At 45.0% G+C, this 24519-nt stretch overlaps 1 protein-coding gene across 1 annotated transcript in view; it reads right to left on the reverse strand.

Annotated features, from left to right (window-relative positions):
* ALDH2 (aldehyde dehydrogenase 2 family member) overlaps positions 1-24519 on the reverse strand; it is a 1229710-nt gene that overhangs the window by 263837 nt on the left and 941354 nt on the right. The window contains exon 9 of the mRNA XM_044068619.1: positions 13734-13918. Within this exon, the coding sequence (XP_043924554.1) occupies positions 13734-13918 (185 nt within the window). The remainder of the gene's footprint in view (positions 1-13733; positions 13919-24519) is intronic.

The following is a 24519-nucleotide window of genomic DNA, read 5'->3' on the forward strand; positions in this document are numbered from 1 at the left end:
GAAATCAGCTAACAATTAAGCAAATGACAGCAACCAGAACTAGAAAAATAAATGTTCCCCAACGGGGTACTTTTCTTTTTAGACATCTTTGGCTTGGAGCAGAATGACCGAGCTGATGTTTGTCTAGTGGCAGAGAAGGTCTGAGGTCTGTGCGTGTGGACATCATATTTATGGCCCACAGTTTATGGGGGTCTATATTATATAAGCGAACACACTGAATTGCGAATGCTATATAATCGACCCACAATCCCCGAAAACCCAAAATGTCGTAAAAAAAAAAAAAATTCAAAACAGTGGGGGGCTTCACCCCTACCCCCTACTTAAATATACCAAGTCCGAGATCGCACCACAGTGAAGGAAATGGCAAAGTCCTGAAAACGGCCCAGTGATTTTTTTTCCCTAGGAAAAAAAATTGCTGTTCTGTGCTTTTGGTATTTTGCCATTTTGCATAATGTAGTTCACCTAAACAGCATTCGCAATTCATCGCATTCGCTAAAATAATAGGGACACGTTTATGGTACCTACATGTAACATCCTACGTACCATACAGCAGCCAGGCTAAACTTTTGTATATGGGTCAGATATTCAGGTCCTCTAAGGCAAAGGATCACTCATGTTTAGAATACTGCAACATGAGAATAGAAAGACATCAAAGGTTCCTAAAAACAATTCATGAATCCTCCAGAGAAAAGGTTCTCCACGACGGGGAATGGATGGGAGGGAAGGTGAATCAGAACGAGAATGGACAACACAGATGCCAAATTATGGTAAGTACATAACTTAAAAATTTGATGATCTCCTTCTGGTTTTGATTCGTGTACAGGTCAAGAGTCCCCAGCCAAATTCTCTCCTGGGTGGCCTCAAGGGAGAATATGCCGCAGCACTATTGAGCCAAAAGAAGTCCTATTTCTGGAGGCAATGTCCAATTTGTAATGAGTCATAAATGTAAGTGACTGCTGCACAGATGTCATCAACTGAAATTCTAGATGAAAATGCAGAAGATGTCGTCAAAGATCTAGTCAAATTAGCTTAAGGGGGAGAAGCTAACTTCAAATTGTTCTTATCATATATAGAAGAAATACAACTAGTAATCCACTTGGCAAAAGTTACCTTCTTTACTGACTGCCCTAGGCAGTCAGGTGAAAAGGACACAAACAACTGGTCTGATTCTCTCAACTGTTTAGTCTTGTGAAGACAGAAAACGGAGTTGTCTATGAATGTCAAGTAAATGCAGTAGGTATTCCCCTTTATTGGAAAAATTGAGAAAGAAAACTGGAAGCTGAATGGTCTCATTAATGTTTGACTCAGTAGCCACTTTAGGCATAAAAGATGGGTTAGTGTGGAAGGAAACTCTGTCTGTATAAAATAATATAAGGAGGTTTAGAAAAAAGGGCTTGTAATTCAGAAACTCTTCTAGCTGAGGTGACAGCAACCAGGAAAAATAGTTTACTAAGACAAGAATTTTACGTCGCAATCATTAGCCGGTTCAAAATGATTCTGAGTGAGGCCCTGAAGGATCAAGGGAAGATCGCACGGAGGAGTGGGCTCTTTGATAGGAGGTCTGAGAAGGCAAATCCCCTTCATTAAAGCTTTACATAGCCTCAAAGAAGCTACAGATCCTGAAGATGGACCAGAGTGGAAATTGGATATGGTTGCCAGCTAAAGTTTGATTGTGGCAAAGCTGGATCCCTCCCTGAACAGCGAAGCAAGGAAAGAGAGAAAGGTAGGAATAGAAGCTGAATAAGGATGAATGTTCTCTTTAGCAGTCCCAATAGAAAATCTGTTCTACTTGCTTTTGTATACCTTTTTGGTGGAGGCCTTTTGTGAGACCAAAATAATCTCTTTACAGGAGAAGAAAACATGGACCCTTTGACAATCATTGGAACTAGAGAAACCACTTCATTATGCAGTAGATTTGTATAGTAGCCGAATAATACAGTACACTACAAAACACCATCCTTTTCTTAAAAAAAACACTCTAAAGACTCCCAGTTAGTTAAAAAACAGCAGCATAATTTTTAATAAAGAAATACATAAGCATATTCATCTCATGGTAAACAAGCTTCTTATCATAGGATCATAAGAAATTACTAGGCTATCGACCTGGAGGTAATTTTAAGCCTAGCCATTTCATCCCAATGTAATACTACAGAAATGCTAGTCAATACTCAAGGCTGCATTTAGTGATGACTGCCCATGTCCAGGAGGGTTGTAGGCTATATCCCTGGTAAGAATTTATGGTGCCCCATCCACTCGTCCAGGTTCCTCTTGAACAATATCACAGAAGTGCACTGTTTCACATGAATTGGTAGCCTGTTCCAAAGACGTGGCAGTCACTGGGAGATAAATCTGTCCCTCCAGCATGTCCTATTTAAGTTGCAGGCCATATTTATGTTGGAACGGGAAGCTCTAGTCCCATTTGATTTATGAATATACATATGCGGCAAGTTCATTAGGTTTGGTTCTTGGATTGCTCTGTAGGCCAGGCATAAGTCTCTCCTAAGAAGTCTATACAATATGGACTATAGTGACATGGACTTTAGTCAGTCTGTGTAAGGCACATGCTGGTGTCCCTTGATCTTCTTTGTCAGAAACCTCTGAGGTCTCTCTAATTGCTCTAGGTGCTTAGTATGTTACATGAAAAATGGGGCTTTATGCTCAAATATGGGCTGGATAAGTGCCGAGTATAGGGGGTTATAAGTTCTTTTGCTCTAAAGGCGAAGCCTTCACTAATCAAGTGTGCTACATAGAAAGCTTTCCTTACTACAGTAAACACATGAGGGTCAAAGTGAGGTCGCAGTCAACATGTGATCCCAGGTCCCTTACCACTTCATGGGTACTTAGGGTATTGTTGATTTGATAGTGTGAGGAGACATTGTGCTGAAGGGAATGATGATGCATTTCTTTACATTCAGTTTGAGAATGTGACTAATACATCAGCTGCTGGTCTGAGTGAGACCCTCCTGAAGTACACTGACATAATTTGGGGATTCAATGATTGTACCCAGTTTGCAGTCGTCTACAAACTTGGTCAGCCACAACCCCTAAGTTTTGACCTGAACTTCTGAAAAGTATATACTAAACAGCAGAAGCCCAGCACTTACCCCTGTGGCACCCCAATGGTAACAGGTCTGCTGGTTGATGTGGAGTCACCCACTTTGATAGTCTGTGCCCGGTTTGTGAGACAGTTGGCAAACCATCTTACAGTGAAGGGGTTTACATTCAGTTTACTAGGTTTATCCGTAATGCCTGAATGTCGTATTGTGTCGAAAGCCTTTGCCAAGTCAAGGTATGCTGTGTGCACAGATTTGCCCTTGTCAATGGCCTTGGTCACATTTTCAAAGAAATACTTAACAGGCAGGATCTGTCCTTCACAAAGCCGAACAGGGTAGGATCCAAGGTCTGGAGGTCACCTATGTCTTTATTTATGAGGCCCATAATGATATGTTCCATGGCCTTACAGATGAAACTGGTCAGGTTATGGATCTGTAATTCCCTAGGTCTATTGCTAGGCCACCTTTGTGGAGAGGAATAACTGCTGCTGTTCTCCACTCCGCAGGAACAAAGCCTGTGGTTAGGCTATGACTGAAAAGGGTACTTAGTGGTGATGCTAGTTCGTGTTTTAGCCTGTTTAGAAGACAGCCTGGGATGTTGTCTGGTCCCACAGAGGCTGTGTTTTTTTGCCTTGGACAAGCCTTTGAGGACCTGCTCTTCAGATATGTAGGGTTGGGGGAAGAGTTCGGGGGAGGGTTTGTTGTAAGTTAGAAGGGGATAAGGGAGTAAAATTTTCACCAACTCTATTCGCTAGCAGGTTTGCTATTTCTGTGGAGTCAGTGTGTATGACACCATTGGACAATAGTTCTGCACATGCCTGGGTCCTACCCTTTAGGTTATGTACATAGCTGTAAAAGGCCTTATGGTTATCCTTGGCTGTAATTGCTAAGTTTCTCTCAAAGGACCCCTTGAGGGATTTGCCAAGTTGTCTTAATTGTCTGTTGAGGTTGAGGAGGGTGCTTTTCCATTGCTGGGGCCTTGCCTTTGTTTTCTTGGACAGCAACTTTTTGCACTTATTGTAAAGTTTGTTGATGCTGGATGTCTATCGTGGCAGCTTGTTTTTATTTAGGGCTCTGGTTTTGATTCTTTCTGGTATGGCTGAGTTTATACACTTATGCAAGTGATTGCACAGGGCTTTAATGTAAACTTCAGAGTAGATGTTCTTCGTGTTTCACTACTGCAGTCATCACATTTGGGTATCCCTGCCAGGGTAGCCATCGGCCAGCCCGAATACCAGAGACTTAGTATTTCTGTATTGGTTGCTGTCACTTGAGGACTGACGTCAGGTCGTCAGTAGTATAAAGTAAGGCAGCTGACGCCATTACATCAGTTTTTGTTGCCATAGAGCCCAAAGCAGAATCAGTTCACACAAGTGCCGGTCGGCCGCTACCTGAGTTTCGTCTATTGAACTGAAGTTGAAGTCTTCTAAAGCTAAGTACCCCGTTGGGAATCCTTTTTTATTGCACTAAACAATGTCAGAAAAAGAAAATAATTGTCTCGTCTGTGGAAAACAAATCCACACCGAGACTTCCACTCTTACTGCGTCACTTGTTTAGGCCCAGACAACGATGTCCCTCATTGTTATTTGTTCAGTGCCAGAACTATCCGTTGTCGAGTCCTTATTGTAACCAGATATTCTTGCTTACAGTCCTCGAATTCCGATATGGCTTCGGTAAGCCATCCGACAGCAGATCTTCCGAAAAAATGTAAAGATAAAGACAGAGACAGACCGTACAGGTCCAAACCTACCAACGATGCTTCCGTTAAGCTAGTCGTCAGCTCTCCGGTACTCAGTGAGGCACTTTCGCAGCCCCTGATGCCCGCTTCTGTTGATTCGCAGGCTGCTATCGAGACCCTTTCGGAGTCTGGTATGCCACAAAACTCTTTTCGACAAAAGATCCTGCGGTTATCTCACCCTTGGATGGGTCTGGAGCAGCTGAGCAGGCACCGGCTTCCGAGAAAGGCATTTGCACTACCGAATCTCGCCACAAACCAACATCTTTCGCGACTACCGTTCTTTCTAAAGTTACCGAGTTTCTCAGGCCCATGGTATGAACCACACCCAAGAAACAGACGACTCTCTCTCAGGCACCTGCTACCTTGCCTCAGTCTCAAATGCTTAAAATGGCGGAAGACCTTATAATGCTGATCAGGGGAAGCCAAGCTACCTCCTCCAAAATGAAAAGAGATCTGTCCCCTGTAGTTTTGTCTGAACAAGACTCAGATGAACCTGATGCACCTGAATATGAAGACATGCAACACCTCTCCACTTATGAGGATTCTGATGCAAAGGATTCCATTCCGTCAGCCTCTCTCCCAGAGGATTTTTTCTTTGGGGAAACCCTGCATACCTTAAGGGAACATTTCCAATGGGAGAGTCAGGACTACCCTCAGTCTAAAAAGAGACTCAGGGAATTCCTAGATCTTCCACAGCACAGACCCTTGGCCATCCCCCAAGTCCTGGATGTTGTGGAGGATGTTTTCCTCGAATCCAGCTTGACTCCTGATGCCCTTCCTCCAGCTCCAAGAAAACCAGACAGGTACTATAGATCCCTGACTCACACAAATATCTTTTTAAAAATCTTACAGCTGACCCTGAGGTCATTTCTCAAGAGACAAAAGGGATTAAAGCTACCTCTACTAAGAATCCCACCCCCCTCAGACAGGTATTCTTAAGCAATGGACAGATGGGGTAAAAAAGTATACACCTCAGCTACTCTTGCTATCAGGGCACTAAATTGTCAGTTCTATATGCTGAAATTGCAGCAACATACCTTGGAACTCCTTAAACAAAAAATGGCTTCCTTTCCTGCTTGGGCAGAATCTAAAGATTTACAAGAGTTAATGCATTCTGAAAGTCAAGTACTTAAACACACCTTGCACTGTGGTTTTGATGCCCTAGAAGCCTCCTGCAGGGCAGCAGTCACTGGATCTGTCATTAGAAGGAATGCATGGCTTAAAGAACAGCCCCTGCCAGACCATATCAAATCTACATTGTTGGATGCCCCCTTGCACAAAGATAACTTATTTGGTACTAAGGCAGAAGAGGTCTTAAAAAAGGTGGAAGAAAAAGCAAAATCTATGCTAACAGTTAAGGATTTCTTGCAGGTCCAACCCTCTAGGTTCAGCAGGCATTGTCCCTCCAAACACTGATCCTTTCCTGCTCCCAGTAAACCGGCCCAGCCTAGGCCCCATGGAAACAGACCCCTCCCCCAGACAGCAGCCCCAGGGAATGCAGATATCTAAGTAGTGGACTACCTCCACTTCAAAACCAGGGAGTTCTAAGCCACCCCCTTATGGTATGAACTCACAATGACTCACCCCCTCCCTCTGCCCACCTTCATTTTCCCCCTAGGATTAAAACTCTCCTTTCACTCAAGCACCTGGGCCTCCATTACCAAGGACTACTGGGTTCTGAACATTGTGTCTCAGGGATACAAATTTTCCTTCCACACCCTTCCAACCCCAAAAGGGTTCCCAGACCTACCACCAAATCAGTGGGCAGAGGCACAAAACAAATCTTTTCCCTGCTCTCTATGAGGGCAGTAGAGCAAGTTCCTGCAGAATAGCTACCCATTCTAAACACCTTCCCGGTGATCCCAAAATTCAAAATGCTCACCCTCCAGCAGCTGCTACCCATGCTCTCCAAGGACGCTAGGCTAGCCACCCTAGATCTAAAAGAGGCCTACCTCCACATTCCTATCAGGGAATCATGCAGGAAATATCTCCGCCTTAGGGCAGGATCTCAACACTTTCAGTTCTCTGTGCTTCCCTTTGGCTTATCCACTGCTCCCAGAGTTTTCACAAAATGTCTGGCTCCGGCCATTGCCTTTTGCAGACAAAGAAATATTCAGATTTACCCATACTTAGACAACTGCCTTATTCCGGCAAACAGCCAGGAAAAGCTGCTCAAGCATATGGCCTTTGTAAAGACACTACTAACCTCCCTAGAGTACGCAATCAACGAAAAGAAATCCAAACAGGTGCCCACCCAAAGGATAATCTTCCTGGGAGCAAGTCTGGATACAGCATCTCAGATGGCATACCTTACTCCAGAGAAACAAATTTTCCTGACAGCCTACTTCTCTCAGCTAGCCACCAGGCACCAGCTAAGTGCAAGGAAGTTCCACCAACCTCTGGAGTTCATGGCATCTTGCATACTACTCATTCCATATGCCAGAATGCATATGAGGGAACTTCAGTGGTACCTAAAATGCCTTTGGTGCCAATACTCTCAAGACCTGGAAACTCTTTTACCTATAATTCCTTGCCTCAAAAAAGATTTTCTTTGATGGGCAACAGCATGCTCCCACAACAAGGGAATGCCTTTCTCCCCACCGCCCAGACCCTCACCACAGATGCATCAGACTACGCTTGGGGTGCACACCTGGATGGCTGGTGCATATAGGGCCAATGGAGACCACAGCAAATCCTTCTGCACATCAATCAAAAATAGATGATGGCCATGCAGCATGCCTTGATAGCTTTCAAGCCCCTTTTCTCTCCAGGGGCTCTCCTGGTCAAAGCAGACATGCAGGCTGGCCATGACCCTTTGGCACACAGCTTCTGCCATGCAACTACACCTGTTAGCACAATTCCTACCAGGCTCTCTCAACTCTTTGGCAGACCAATTAAGCAGAAGTCTTCTGGACCACATGAGTGGAACTCAACAGACGTACCTTCACCCTAATAACACAGAAATGGAGAACGAAGGTCAACCTCTTTGCCTCCTACACTAACCATCAGCTCAGCAAATTCTGCACCAGAGAGCATCACTGCATGGTTTGGAAAGTGGATGTTCTGTTCTTCCCCTAGGTCAACCTATCGGTCTATGCCTTTCCCCCCCTATCTCCCATCTCCAAGGTACTGCTCTAAACAAGGGATGAAAAACCAAGGACCATTCTTATAGCTCCAGACCAGCACTGGTATACCTTGCTACGCAGCCTGTCCCTGCATGGCATCTTCCTCAGATTCCAAACCTCCTGACCCAGAGGGAAGGGGAATTCATGCATCCCCAATTGCAGACACTCAATTTGGCAGTTTGGCTTATTCCCTAACCTTGAACCAATCTGCCAATCAGCTGACCTACTACACAGTGGTCTCTCTTTCTCCTCTATAAAAATTCATGCCTCTGCTATTTCTGCTGATTTTCCCCACTGAGCAGCCCCTTTTCTCACACCCTCTGATCAAACAGTTCCTAAGAGGGGCTAGAAACCAGAGGCCACCCAGAAGTGCACCAACACTAGCTTGGGACCTTAACTTCATATTGGAAAAGCTCACCCTGCCCCCTTTCGAACCAGCTTCTTCTGCAGAGCTAAAATTTCTCTCCTGGAAGACAGCATTCCTTCTGGCTATCACTTCAGCCAGAAGAGTCTCTGAGCTGCAAGCACTCATAGCTGTGGAGCCCTTCATCATCTTCCACACAGACAGGGTATCCCAAGGTGATGTCCAGTGTGGCACTCAACCAAACCATTCATTTGCCCACCTTTTTTCCTAATCCCCAGAAAAGGGGGGAAAGGATTCCTCACTCTCTAGATGTGCACAGACACCTCAGATTCTGTCTTGACAGGACTAAATCCTTCAGAAAGTCTGATCAATTGCTAGTTAGCTTTGCTACAGGGGGCAGAAGGCAAAACCATCTCCAAACAAACCATTTCCAAATGGGTAGCACACTGCATCCTTTTCTACTACAAGCAGCATGGAAAGCCTCCCCCTAAGGGGGTCAAGACACACACTCCACCAGGGCAGCCTCCACCTCTGCAGCTTTCCTCAGAGGAGTCCCCACCAAGGACATCCTGGAGGCTGCCACCTGGACTTCTGCTTGCACTTTTACCAAGCATTACCACCTGCCTCTCTTCTCCAAATCCATGGCAGGGTTTGCCTCTGCAGTCTTGCAGGGCATCCTAGCCAGCCCCTAGTTTCATCGACTGCCTCCACCCTTTTCCTCAGCTTTGGGAATCAACCCAAATCTGATGACTGCAACAGTGAAACACGCAGAACATAGTACAGTTGTGTACACTTACCATAAATGTAGATGTTCGAGTGTATTCACTGCTGCAGTCCTGGTTTCCCTCCCACCATCCCCCTTTCTTCTCTTTCTTCTTTTATTACCATTCTAACTTGTTGTTCTCCTTGCCTTACAAGGGACATTTTGGTATTTATGTTCCACTGGTGGGGTTTCTTCCACCAGAACCTGGCCTCCTCCTTGGGGGCTCCTGACAGGTTAGGGCAAGTAAAACTGATGTAATGGTGTTGGCTGCCTTATGTTATACTACTGACGACCTGACGTCAGTCCTCAAGCGACAGCAACCGACGCAGAAATACTAAGTCTCTGGTATTCGGGCCGGCCAAGGGCTACCCTGGCAGGGATAACCCAAATGTGATGACTGCAACAGTGAATACACTCGAACATTTACATTTATGGTAAGTGTACACAACTGCACTTTACCACTTCCAGCTTGGGGTGGGGCTTGAAATGCATTTATACCTTTATCTAGGAGGGTATAGTTTGCCTTCTTGAAGTCTTTTTAGTCTGATTTCACCCTTTGTGAGTTCTGGTGTTAGTGCCAGCTCGAAGGTGACTGATTTTTGGTCAATTTTAACTAATGAGGGTCCGACAGTTGCGGCTCTGTTTGACAGAATGTTTGTTCCCATTGTTAGGGTATGGACAGTTTGTTCCAGGGGATTTGAATTGACAAAATCAAGGAACTTTTGTGCTAGCAAGTTAGGGCTAGAGTAGGTTTCCCAGTTGATTATGGGATAATTGAAATCCCCCATAACCAATGTGTTCTTTAATATTTGGATGGCTTTCAGTTTTGTCAAGTAGGCTTCGTGGGCGTCATCAGCCCTGGATGAGGATCTATAACTGGCTATGACAACTGACTTACCCACTGTAACCTGGACTTGGAGTAACTCTATGGAGTTGTCCAGTCGAACTAGATGGGAGGTGAATTTATCTGGAATATAGATTGAAGCACTGCCTCCTTTGGTTTTCACACGTTCATTTTGTGGTCTAAAGGTGTGGAATGCATTGTAGCCTTGCAAGGCCAGGGTATTTTCTGAGGCCTTGAACCAGGTTTCTGTGACTGCACAGACATTTACATTTTCTAGTGAGAAAAGTGCTTCCAGGGAGTGCAATTTTTGGTTTAAGCTCCTAGCATTTAGCAGCATGACCCTTATTTTGTTCCGACTGGTTCATTTCACATTGGTAATGTTGTTTTTGAGACCTTGCCTAAAAAAGGCACTATGGGGGAGGCAAGAATCTTTGCCAGTAGCCAAAAGCCCACAGGTGCCATGTACAAACTGTCTCTGGCAAAGCAGCGAGGTTTGTCGACCATGGCTTCCCAGGCTGAAGGAACTGGATCACCTTTGAATGACACCAAAAACTGAGCCAGTTATTGAAATCAGTCATTTTTTTGTTTATACCGTGGCATCATTCTAGATGAGGGTAGTAGGCTGCTCAAGGCTAGGGACATACCTGCCTGGGGCACATACTCAGAGAGATCAACCATATCGCTCTTCATATAGTCCAGTGAAGTACATCTCAGGTCATTCACACCAACATGAACTATGACAGAGTCGTAATGGTACTTATTGCTGAGAGACCTGAGTGCATGTGTGATCTGACAAATCCTGGCACTGGACAGGCAGCTGACAGTGACTTTCTCCTTGTCCATCCTGGTAAATGGGACATCTGTGTTCCTCACTATTGAGTTTCCAATGACAAGAAAATTGTTTTTTGAGTGTTACTCCTTACTGGCTTGGTAGGTGAGACACTGGTGTTGTTACGTGTCATAAGTGCTGTAGGGACTGTGTTAGTTGCAGCAGTCTTGTGTTTTGGAGGTCTCTGGAATTTCAGTAAGTTTTTCGAGAGAATCTCTGCATATGTGGATTTGCTTGTTTGATGCATACTATGTGTATGAGTAGTGGTACTGTGAGCATATGTAATGGTGGATGAGTTGACAAACCGAGCATATGTAATGGTGGATGAGTTGACAACCTTCTCTGTGTTACTGTTTTGAGTGAGAGAGAGCATGGATTATAGAGTCTTGGTGTAAATACATCTCTCACACACACTGTAGTAGAGTGTATTATTAGCAGAGTAACAGTCACATTTAACGTGTAACAACCAAATGAAAAGTAAGCTCTTTAAGACTGTTGCTCTAGTGCTGTAAGCATAGCATTTTATGAACATATTCATGCCATTAGAAAAACATTGCTTTTTTTTTTAAACACAGCCTGATATGCAACAATTTTAAGCAATTTATTTTTTAAATTAAGCATGATGATTAATCGGCCAAGTTAGACTTTAATGAATATGACTGGCAAGTAAACTTGAATGCATTTATTCATTAAGAGTTAAATGAACATGTGCCTTTTAAAGTCTGTTTTCATGTTTTTAATAATACTTACTTTTTGACCGGTTGTTAACCTTTAAATGCACTGACGTCTTGTATTCATTTGTGTGACAAAGTCTCTTTACCATGACATGAACATGTTTACCTATTTCTTTAATAAAAATTACAGCGACGCTTGTGAGTTGTTGGTTCTTTTAATTGTTCAGCTCAGATGTCAGATAGCATCTTACATTCTCCTTTACCCACCCCCAATTCTCATTTTCCATTACTGGACTTCCAATTCTCTAGGTTAATTTCCCCCCATCATAATGGCTTCCTGCAATACTGGTCCACCCATTTTTTCATACATGACTGTTTTTAATTTTAACTTTCATAACTTTCTACCATGATTCAGCTAAGCGTACAGTAAGCATGACTGTTTCTTCTCCAGCTTCATACTGACTGCTACCTCAATGGTGTTGTCAATCAGCACCACTGACATACTTGATTTTATAATATTATAATGACTAATAATATTAAACAAAAAGAAAAAAAAAAACATTTATGTAGAATGGCATGCCTCACTTTGTCTCCCTCAAAACCGCATTTCTAAGTGTACCAACTCCGACGCTGCACAACCTTGAGTATTTTATTTGATTTGTATTTGTTTTCCAGGGTACAGCACTGATCTCCATGGACCCTTTTCAGACTCAGCCCATGAGCGGCGTCTGGTTAAGTGACTTGTTCAGAGTCACAGAGTAAGGTAATGGAGGCTGAGCGAATCAAACTTTGCAATACTGGACCACAGGAAACAGCTCGTTGATCCTCTAAATAAACTGCCAGACTGTAACCATATTATGGCAATGTGGAAATTTTCTCCCTGAGCCTCCACTGAAAATGGGATATTATCCCAGTCAGACTGCCCTGGTAAACGCATGTCAAATAAATAAATAAATTATCCCCAAATAAACAAAAGATAGAGATGAAACAAATAAAAATTAGGCCAGCTGTTCTGGCACAGACAGACATACTTCTGATTATGGCCAAATTGAGTTCAGTTAGAGGCCTGGGCATCTGTTAAAGCTAATGTGAGGAGGAAGGCAGTGCCTTTCTTGAGAGCGAGTGGCTGGACATGGGCTGCCCAATGCCACAGTCCCTCAAAGGAATCATGATGCTTCAAGGGATGACAAGTCACTGCACAGACGTCACCAGTTTAATCACAATATCACCCAAAGCACATAGTGATACCAGATCTGCTGCTACAGTCATGAAGTATAACAGGTTGTCCCACCTTGCTTGCCTGTAAACTAAAAATTCCTGTGTGAAATTCCAGAACTCCAAAAGGGGTGCTCTACAAGAAGGTCAAGACTCAACAGTGTGGACAATTTTCTGTTCTGCTCATAAAAATGCAACTTTCCTCTGCTATGTCACCACCATTTTGATCCACACCAAATCCATCCATAATTAAGTACACAGCTGCTGTGTGGTTTACACAATTATCTTTGCCCTGTAGCAACACCTCCGACATTTGCCATCTACCTGAGGAAAAATTCTTTTGAGTCTGCTTGAGGTGTAAAAGTATATATGCAAACACTTCCATGCAAAAATCCTAAAATAGCCTTTACTTGACAGTAGCAGCCAAACATTCATAGGACAAACATACACAGCTGTGATGACAATGAAAAAAAAAATAAGGATACTAAAGATTGGATTGGAAAGACAATGGTAGTGCACAGCACCACAGAGTGCATTTTTACAAGTAAAATAGCACAGAAGCGCTTCTGGGGCTACTTGGACCCTTGATATTGGTAACTGACCAGTATTTTTCTTCACTACACTTACGAAAATTATTGTGGGGGCCACAGTACTCCTATAAAATGGCTCTCTAGAATGCTACACAGTGCTCTGTCACAGACTCAAGTAAATTAAAAAATTTGTAAGTGAAACAGCAAAACAAGTACAAAGTAAATGACACACAAAATCACTCCATGGTTCTTTTACACTTTTTTTTCAAGTGATAATCTACGGACTGTAGTACTGCTCAGTTTAACTGCAGGGTCTTGGAACTCCTTGATTCAAAGCACTGATCACAACTGACAGATGCAGCCGTGCCATAAAGAAAAGGCACAGAGATGTGCTCTCACTGCTTATCAGCTAGAAGTTCTATTCTGTATGACATAATTCCAAGAACTATTACAAACTGTACTTAACAACTTTGAAACATCTATTTTTTTCAAACAAAATAAATACAAATGCTTATGTTACATAGGTTTTATGCTGACTGGAATTAACTGCTACAGGGAAAGGGTGCTAGGCTCTTTTAAAGAACTAAGCACATCTTACCTGGGGCCCTTGCTCTGTGTTTGGATCAAATGGATTTCCAACCACTCGAGATTTGGCTCTTTCAATGCTCCTCTCCACAAACTCATTATAGATTGATTCTTCAACAAAAGTGCGGCTTCCAGCGCAACAGCACTGTCCCTGATTAAAAAAGAGTGCGAAGTGGGCCTGTTCCACTGCGGTGCTCACTGGAGAAAAATGTTTACAAAAGTGATATAAGTACTTAAGATTAAATAAAAAGCATACACACTAGTCAAACACATCAAACGTTTGCATTACTTTTTGCTTAAAAGTAATCATCTGCTTTCAGATTTTCAGTACTATTTCAGTTTTGCCATGGCCTATTGTTTCAGTACAGCTTCAGTAAAACTGTAAATTCTCACAATACAAACCCGTACAGAAATAATTAAGAGGAAGTACCAAATTTTGAAATTTGCCCTGCCAAAACACCTGATGGAGAACATATCTTTAATGGAGTTTTTTTTGCCTTTTTTCTTTGAACTGCGGGCACAAGCACAGGTAGACTTTTCAAGTAATGAAATGGTCAATTATCTCTTTATTTAGCAATGTGTATGTCCTTAAACTTAGTTTTTCATGTCTTGACCTGTCAACATTTCTCTGTCTGGCATTGTTAGCTTCATCCCAAAATTGTTACAAACGCTTCTAAATTTACTGCTTGTACTGTATTATTTATATTATTTACTGGAATTTTGAATAATTAACTTTTATCATTAGTTTGTGGAGCTTTTCTCCCCAGGTCTCCGCTGAAAAAGGTCTCCTGGCCCAGTCGGACACTACTCGGTTAACAAATGTCAATAAATAGTAAATAAATAAATATGTTGCCTAGGAGAAGGGCAGCCCGTTTGATTCATTCAGATATCTGTCTCTGAATAGAATGATCACCTTCCCCAAGTTTTAGTTTATGAAACTAATTAACATCAATACGTGTCTTCAAGAGACATCAACAATCAACACCGTTCTAAACTGACAGTGTGTCAACCCAACATAAAACTTCATCTTTCTGCTCCTGTCCCTAATGGCAACCATAATGTAAGCAGCACTACTGCATTTAGATAACAACCCTGTGTTTTAGCAATGCAATCTCTGTCCACTTGTAGCAACACAACTGTAATATACACAAAACCACTCCATTAACTTTTTTTTTTCTTAAGGCAGTGCAGCCTATCACAATTGTCTGGCCACATCATTTATCTTCCACCTTGAAAGATTCTCTATGGGTCACCAAAATTATGGCACTGAGACAGTAACAACTTTCTCCTCATGCTGTGCCATAAATAATTATTATTTTGATTACTAAAAGGCATACAACCGAAATACTGGATTCCTGAAAAAAAGTTACTGTGCTAGAATGAGTGGATGTCTTCCACTAAGCAAAGGCAAGTCAAACAAAAGATAAAGTGAAGGTCATTCAGCAGCAGCAGGTTATAACAAGCTTTAGGGCCTAAAGCAGGAACCTCAGCAGTGGGATATGCACTGACAATGCCAGTATTACAAAAAACGCTTTTGAAGCATTTAAATGCAGTCTTTAATGACCAAGATGACTGAATCAAAACATTTCAATGTGATGGGGAAGGCCATAACACTGTCCTTGGAATCAACACTAGTGGACATCAGAGTCTGCATAAGGGAAGACTTGGCTAGGCTCAAAAAGCCCCCCCCTGGCTGTTAGCCTAGTAACAATCTATGAATCTGTGAGATAAAACTTATGGCTGAACAGTATACCAGTGAAAGCTGAGGTGAACAGCTCTGTATGCTCTATTCAAATGCTGCTTGAAGAATGAACAGGCCTTTCTGAAGAGCATACATTAACAGAAGGGACTCAGAGTGTTTGGCCTACAGCAAAAGTATTACACTCAACAGCTGAAACCTATAACAGTGTGACTTGCTATCTTACAATATGGGATGAAATAATAAAATATTTCTTGTGTCCAAGCAAGAACCTCATTTATAAGAACTTGTGGATATACTGTGATCAAGGTTTCTGTCCAGAAAAAAAAGAAAAGTGGTGCTTCCTTGCCAGGAGTGTGGTTGTTTTGCTTGAAAGAAGTTAAACGTCAGGTTTATTTGTCCAACAGGCTTCAAGATTTTATTACCAATAAGAAGTTATGTACTCACCATAACGTTCCATCTGAGTAGGTATCTTCATTTGTCTGCAACCTTTGGGATACGGATCCGATCTCGGATCTGAGTCGGCAACTTCGACCACAGCATAGATCCGAGCTCCTAGCTCCTCCCTTTACCCATAATCCCCTGCCAACCCTGACTGACCTCAGATCAAGTTTGCCCCATATAACAACTTGCTAGTGTGTCCCGGAAGGGACTCATGTAAGACAACTCCTACTTAGAATCATATTGGTCAGGGGGAAGGCGGGTGGGATGGTTGCAGACAAATGATGATACCTACTCAGATGGAATGTTATGGTGAGTACATAACTTCTTAATCTGAAGTAGGCACTTCATTTGTCAGCAACCTTTGGGACAGAGTCCCCAGCTACCTGAATCTTGGGTGGCCTTCATGGAAAGATATTCCGGAGCACTGCAGAGCCAAAGGACGCCCTACCTATGGAGACAACATCCAGTTTGTAATGGCTGATAAAGGTATGGGATGAAGCCCAAGTGGCTGCGGCACAAATATCATCCAAGGGAATCCTAGATCTAAAAGCAGCCGATGTAGCAACGGCCCTAGTAGAATGAGCGCGGACTCCCTGAGGTGCAGGCCGTCCCGAACTCTGATATGCTAAGAGAATACAGCTAGCTATCCATCGTGACAGGGTAACTTTAGAAACCGACTTGCCTAGGTTGGTTTTGGCAAAGAAGACAAACAACTGGTCGGATTGTCTATGACCAGCCGTTCGATGAATATAAAAGCGCAGTTGTCTGTGCACATCCAAAGAATGCAGCTTATATTCTCCTTTGTTCTGATAGTTGGGGAAGAACACGGGAAGATTAATAGAGTGATTAATGTTTGCTTCGGAAGATACCTTAGGCAGAAAAGACGGATTGATCCTGAGGTAAACTCTATCCTGATGGAAGGTCAAATACGGTGGTTTGACACAGAGAGCCTGAAGTTCAGAGACTCTTTTAGCCGAAGTAATGGCCACCAGAAAGGCCGTTTTCCAAGAGAGGTATTTGAGATCAACCGTGGCCGCTGGCTCGAAAGGGGGGCTAGTCAAGGCCTGTAGAACTAAAGCTAAATCCCATGGGGGTACTATCTCCCTGACAGGAGGTCTGAGGAGGAAGGTACCCTTAAGGAAAGCTTTACAGAGCTTGGAGGTAATAAGAGGGCCAGACTCATGCCCTACATGATAGTGCGAAATCGCTGTTAGTTGCACCTTGACTGTAGAACAGCTAGCCCCCTGATGAAAAAGGGTAGATAGAAAATCCAAAACCGATGTTAAAGGCACTGTAAAAGGATTTAAATGATGGTGCTCAGCCCAGATGGAAAAGCGTTTCGACTTACTCCGATAGACCTTTCTGGTGGATGGCTTGTGTGATGCCACTAGAATGGCTTTGACTGGTGAGGAGATTCCGAGAGTCCTTATCAAGAGTGGAACTGGAGCAACCAAGCCGTCAGCTTGAGGTTGACCAGGTTGGGGGTCGGAAGACCCAGGGGGTGAGTAATGAGATCCGGAAGAGGATCCAAAATCCAGGGCGGATGAATCAGGTGAGACCATAGGTACGGGAACCACGTCTAATGAGGCCAGAATGGGGCAATGAGGATCATCTTGCTCCTTAACCGACTGGCTTTCTGTAAAAGTTTTAGCATCATGGGCAGTGGAGGGTAAGCGTAAAGAAGACCGGGAGGCCAAGCATGTACTAGAGAGTCTCTCGGGGACTCCCACAGAGGGGGGATTAGGGCGAAGTAACTGTCGCATTTGGTATTTGAGGGAGAGGCAAAAAGATCGCAACAGGGTTGCCCCCATTGGGCAAATATTCACTCTGCTACTAGAGGATTGAGAGACCATTCGTATGGAGTCAGGATTGTACGACTGAGCCTGTCTGCTAGGATGTTGGACCATCCCGGAATGTGCGTTACAATGAGAAAGCGGTTGGTGGATATTGCCCATTCCCACACTCTCATGGCCTCGCGACAACGAGGATAAGACCTGGTTCCCCCCTGTTTGTTGATGTACCAGACCACTGACATGTTGTCCGTATGTACCGCAATCATCCCAATCGGAAGAAGGTCGTGAAGTGCCTGCAACGTCAAAAGCACCGCCCTCATCTCTAGGACACTGATATGCAAGGAGGTCTCTATGTCGTTCCATGTGCCTTGGACCGTTCTGCCTGAATAATGCATCCCCCCACCCCAGGCGAGAAGCGTCCGTGGTCATTGTGGCGATGGGAGGAGGCATCGAGAATGGACATCCCGTGTGGAGGCTCGGGGACTGGAGCCACCACACGAGCGACCTTCTGCAAGTCCTGTTTAGGGGAATGGGATGGTACAGAGGGTTGCGAGACAGGAACCATTGCACCTGAAGGGTCCACTGCAGGACCCTCATATTCAGACGGGCCAAGGGCAGCAGAGAAATTGCTGCCATCATGGACCCTAGAGCCCTCAGGACCAATTCCGCCGGTGGAGCTTGAAGTTGGAGGATGGCCTGTACATGCAACCTCAGGTTCTGAAGACGATCTGGTGTCAGAAAAGCAAGCATTAGTTTGGAATCCAGTCTCGCCCCTATGAAATCTATTACCTGTGTAGGAGCCAGAAAGGACTTGGCCATGTTGACTGTCAATCCTAGACGTGGAGCAAGATTGAGGAAGTAATCCATGCATGAACAGAGCAGATGCCTTGTAGGGGCGGTAAGGAGCCAGTCGTCCAGGTACGGAAAGACCTGAATTCCCTGGAGTCTCAGGTGGGCCGCTATTGCCGCTAAGACTTTGGTGAACACCCTGGGGGCTGAGGTGAGACCGAAGGGGAGGGCCCTGAACTGAAAATGACTGGCTCCCAGCCGGAAGCGGAGAAACCTCCTGGAGCGTCTGTCCACTAGAATGTGACAGTACGCATCCTTGAGGTCTATCGAGCACATCCAATCGTTCTCCCGTAACAGGGGGAGAATAGATTGCAGCGTGACCATCCGGAACTTTTCTTTGGGTACTGCCAGGTTCAAGAAAGGTCGAGGATGGGCCTCAAGTCCCCGGTCTTTTTTGGCACCAGAAAGAACCTGGAGTAAAACCCTGATCTGAGCTGATCTGGGGGGACGTGTTGGATGGCTCTTTATTGTAAAAGCTGCTGAATTTCTGTAGCAGCCACCTCCCTCTGACTGGGTGGTACGTCGGGGAGGCTTCTGGTTTTGGGGGTTACAATAAAGGGAATTTGGTAACCTCTGGATATGATGCGAAGCACCCAGCGATCTGTTGTTATGCACTCCCACATTGCTAGGTGCCTCGAAAAACGCCCCCCGACCACCTCCAGAGTGGAGCAGCCGGGCAACCCCTCAGGAGTTCTGCGTGGGCCTCTCAGAGAAGGGTTCTCTGGACCCAAAATTCCTGGGACCCCCTCTGCCTCTAGGGCGGTGTCCTCCCTGTCCTCCTCTGCCACGAGAGGACTGGTTATCCGGAGCAGACTGTGATTGATGCGATTTCCGGAACCACATCTTCTTCTGACCCTTTTGGTTCTTGGAAAAGGACCTCTGGGGAGCAGAGAAGCAGACTCAGACGGCAGACAACGTCTTCCCGTCTTTCTCACTCTGGACTAAAGTGTCGCGAATGGTTTTGCCAAACAGAGCAGAACCATCAAAGGGGGGCATTCGCGAATGACGCCTTAAAGCGTTCCGAGAAGTCACAATGTCGGAGCCAGGCTTGTCGCCTCATGACCAGGCCAGCTCTAGCGGCTCCCTCAGTGGCGTGAGAAAGTAGCCGCATAGAGGTATTAGAAATGGACCGCAGAGTGGACATTCGGGAGGAGTACAGTTGTTTGTCCCCTTCCGACATTGACTCTGGGGGGGGAGGCAGCGTATTCTTTGATCAGATCCTGCTGCATCCGGATGACGTGCGCCATATAGTTCAGCGCCCTCATCGAGAAGGTTGCTGAAATGAAGGCCCGCTTCCCAAGGCAGTCCAACGCACGAGACTCCTTGCTCGGTGGGTGGATCGTGGGGCTCTCCTGAGCCAACTCTCTCTTGGTGGCCGCCGTCACCAACATGGCATCCACAGGGGGACCTCTGCTCCACTGGGTTCTCTCTGTGGGGGCACTCAAGATCCTGTCCGGACGCTTGGGGACTGGCTCTACAGTGTCCAGCTCCCTCCAAGCCCTGGTGGCAATAAGGTCCACCACAGGGTCGGGGGGGGCACACCCAAGAGGTAGATGGCCCTGCTTCGAACGCCTCTAGGAATACGGACTCATCGGAGGAAGACTTGGGGGCAGACCAACCCCCCCTGATCCTAAGCATTTCCATGATGTCTCCAAAGGAGACATCCTCGGGGGGTGACCTTGGGAAGCCTTCCCCTTCATCTTAAGTCCGTATCTTCAGTAAGGGACTCGGGGGAGTCCACGTGCCTCCTCTTACACTTAGACTTGTGAGGAACCTCCTCGGGGGGGCTGTCCAAGGAAGTCTCACCAGCAATGTCATGTTCCGAAGGAACATCCTGAGGCGCTGAAGCAGGCTGCCCCAAAGGCCGGGTGATGGGAGCCTGGACCAGCTGAGATGGAGTGCAGGGGGGAGCCGAAGCCAGGACCGAAGGTCCAGATGCACTCAACAGTGCCCTCTCCACTGCAGCGAAAGCTGAAGGGGAGCCGCCCTCGATAGGATCCGAGAGTCGACTCCCACCCGGATCCGAAGCAGGGACCAGACCTGGGGCCGAGACCATTGGATCCGAAGGACCCGCGTGCTCTAACAGGGACGGAGCCGAATGCACACTGAATCCCTCGGATCCGAAGCTCGGCCCGTGGCTCCGGGAGGTCAGATCCGACAAACTCAAGGGAACAGTCGGAGCCGAAGTGCCCAGCACTGTCGGCTCCAACCCACCCCTGGATCCAACGCGGCTCAGCTCCGAACCCGGAAAATGGGTCGGAGAAGGAGTGATTGGAGCAAAGAATGGGGTCGAGCTCCCCCCCGGAGTGGGGGAGGCAAGAGCACTCCCATCTGCAGCTGGGCCTGGATGAACCTCCTCATCATCCGGTCCATGTCTGCATCCGACATGCTATAAGTGGACCTCGAAGAGGCCGCAGAGGCAGGCCTGGAGTGCCGCCTCGATGACCTCGACGAGGACAGGGTCACCCCCTCCTCGGGTCCCGGTGAGAAGCAAGGGGATTGGATCCAAGGAGGAGGCGATCCAGAAGCCCTGGAGGGAAAAGCCCGTTTGGCGGGCGGGGCCGAGGAGGAGTCCTCAGCCCGCCGCTTATGATGCTTCTCTCTCCGCTTGTCTTTCTTGGCCTCCCTCTCCTCCGGAGCCGAAGCGGGAGGTTGAGTCCCGACCAGAGGGGGGGCAGGAGTGGCCGCCACCGAGGGCTGGATAGCGGCAACAGAAGTACCGGAGGCCGGAACCTGATCTGGGGGCAAAAGGCCTGCCAGAATCAGCTTCGACCTCCGGTCCTTAAGTGCCCTGGGGTTGAACGCTGCGCAAATCGCGCATCTAGAGGAGAGGTGTTCAACCCCAAGGCACCTAACGCACCGAGTGTGGCCATCCACCGGTGAAAGCTTATGGCCACACTCGGTGCACTTAGAAAAAATGGCTTTAGGGGCCTCAGACATTTTAAATAATGGGAAAACACACTCACTAGGCCTCTAAACACACCAGACACACACACACTACGACCAGCGAGGAAGGGAGGAGAAAAGGATCACAAAAAAATAAAATAAAATTCAGTTAGCTAAAAAAGGCTATAGGGTACTTAACCACTCACTCTCACTCACAGTAACAGAAAAAAGGAAGAAAATTAGCAATTTTTTTCTCACAAGTTTCGATCCACTAGAAGCTCAGGAACCTAGCTTGTAGCTTGAAGTGCGGCAAACTAGATCTGAGGTCAGTCAGGGTTGGCAGAGGATTATGGGTAAAGGGAGGAGCTAGGAGCTCGGATCTATGCTGTGGTAGAAGTTGCCGGCTCTGATCCGAGATCGGATCCGTATCCCAAAGGTTGCTGACAAATGAAGTGCCTACTTCAGATCTGATGTTAGAAAATCAAGAAGAATCTGTGGAGTTCCTGAAGGTACACAAACCACCAGCAGCAATCAAACATGCATTAGCAGTGGTGGGCTCCCATTCTGCTTCTGAGAAAAAGAAAATGTAATGTGGTCAGGGAAAGTGTCCAGAACCCCTTGTACTTTTAAGGTTGCCCTCTCAGTTTCTATGCAACAGTATCAGAGGATGGCCGAGCTGATGAGGGAAAAATGTTTAATTACAGTGCCCTTTCTTTATTTTTTCTTGGATGATACTGTGAGCAGGTTTTCCCAATTTTAATTTCTCCAAAGGTTTAGGGTTTTTTGAATATTGTGACAGTGCGGATCCTATTCCTAAGTCAGAGCATAGTAAATGTTAATGAAGTCAGTATTCTTCAATCTTTAATGTCTGACAAAAGTGCTGTTCTTGGCACCCGCAGTGTACTCCGAACTCCCTCCTCCTCTGCTTCACAAGGGGGTTATATTTACTGATATCGTTCAAGTGTGTTTGGAAAATTTTTGTAGCCCACTAGGTCATGATATTGCTAGCACTATTTAGGTGTCCTTATTCCACATTGCTCAGTTACTCCTGCATGTCATGATACTGAAATGTATTTTTCAGTAAAGGACCTATATTGCTAGTGTAGCTAATTCTACAATTAATGCTACTTTAGTCCTTTTTCCTTTAACTGCAGTCTGTTTTTTTGGTTCCTTATTAGTTAATGTTACTGGATGATTGTACGGAATCATTACTAATACATTTCCAGTCATTATTTGTGATTCATGTTTCTTGTGCCTGTCAGCTACTTGCAAACTTTATGTATGCAGTCTCCGGTGTAATAACCTTGCCACATTGAGTCTTTCAGTCTGCAGACCGTCAATCATCTGTACATCACAGAATGCAACAATATGCTCAGCTGTTTATACTTCTGTACTTCAAAGACTACATTTATCTGTAGGTCCTACAGATTTTGTGAACTGACAAGTTTGTGTTCTACTATCTTGTGCTGCCATTATCGGCCTCTCATCTTTTGTTTTTAAGTTCATCTCTGCTTGCTATTCATGGATCAAATCTTTTATCAGCATACGGCTGTTCAAGCAGCTCTCTGTGGGGCTTTTTTCTTACTCATTTATGTTTGATTTATATATTTACACATTTCCAAAATGCTTCTGGTAATCTGACCAAGGACACTGTCTTAGACTTGGATTCTTCAGGATTTCTACTGTAATTGCACCTGAAGATGTCAGCAGCAAATATATAAGAAGTCCCACAACTGCATATCTACACATATGGTCAATTTCAAGGAAGTCTATGCCTGTTTCAGACTAAGGAATATATAATCCAATATATCACATGATAGACATTAAGCAGTCTTCTTTTCCAATCCAAGTGATTCAACATTTTTTGAGGGGAGTTGATCACACCACAGCTGTAAGTCAGAAAGAGAGGGGAAACCAATTTATTGCTTGAACTTGACTCCAAGATGTCAAATCAGTTTTCAGTATTGGTTTCAGTCCCCTAAAGTAGTCCTTACCATGCTTTAATCTAATTTTTTCATGGTGTATTGCTAACCCTTCATCTATTCCCCCATATCTGTATGTTCTTTGTTGTTCTGGTACATATCACATTCCTCTCCCAGACTATTTTAATTTTTTTTGTTCCACGTTGGCCTGTCCCCAACTCCCCCAGCTGACCATCAGCTGCCCAGCTACACCATTTTTTCCTTAAGTATCACCGGTACTATCCTCCAGGGTTGGGACTTCACTGATAGCAGGTTGGGCATGGAAAGTAGAACAGAGCAGCTTGCAGTGTCACACACATTGGTCCTGAACACCAAGGGATTTTTGGTCCTGAGCACCAAGGGATTTTGTTTTGGTGTGCCCTAACTGGACAGAACTAGTGAGATCACTTGCACCACCACATGTAATGTCACCCCATCAGATGCCATAGTTTACTGGCTATCTGCCTTAGATGTTTAGCGTGCATCCCCATCATCAGGGATTTTTCAGCAACACAGGCAGAAACTCTTCCCTCCTACAGCAGGTGTGCCATCAAAGCTGCTCTTTCCCACCCCTCCCTAGCTCCTCCATCTCCCTAGCTGTTACTCGTTATCTGGTTGTCTGGGTTGTAGTAAGGGCTCCATTCTTCTGTGTCACAGAGCTAGGGTTCAGATTGATATTATATAGATGCTTCAGTTCTCCTATTATAAATGTTGCTTTTGCACAAACATCAAGGCCAAAAAATGTTCTTGTAGCATATAAAAACATTTTAACCAACTGTACTTTCAGTTAAGATCATCCACAGAAGGGTGAGTTATCACGTGATAGGATTTCTTGAAGCAAAAATCCATCTATAGGCTACTCTGTTAAGTAAAAAAAACACAATGGACTGAAGACAAGGTAAAACAGTTGTAAAGGAAGAATTACCCTTGAGTGTTTCTTGCTGGATTCTTCACGGTTCAGCTGTAAAATGATATTCCACATTTCTATAATAAGTGTAACATGATTTACCAGTGTGTGGTGAAGCTTATGCACTTGCAAGCATGCTGTAATTCAGAAGTGTGAGAAGCTGTCAGAACACTTTTTGGAAATCTACCCATACTATCTTGAGGTTCTAGTTCTTTTCACGGGTCTCTATTATCGCTGTGTTTAGTAGAAAATGATCTCTG

The sequence above is a fragment of the Protopterus annectens genome, chromosome 4.part0, assembly GCF_019279795.1.
Source record: "Protopterus annectens isolate FY-2018-M chromosome 4.part0, PAN1.0, whole genome shotgun sequence".
NCBI lineage: Eukaryota > Metazoa > Chordata > Ceratodontiformes > Protopteridae > Protopterus > Protopterus annectens.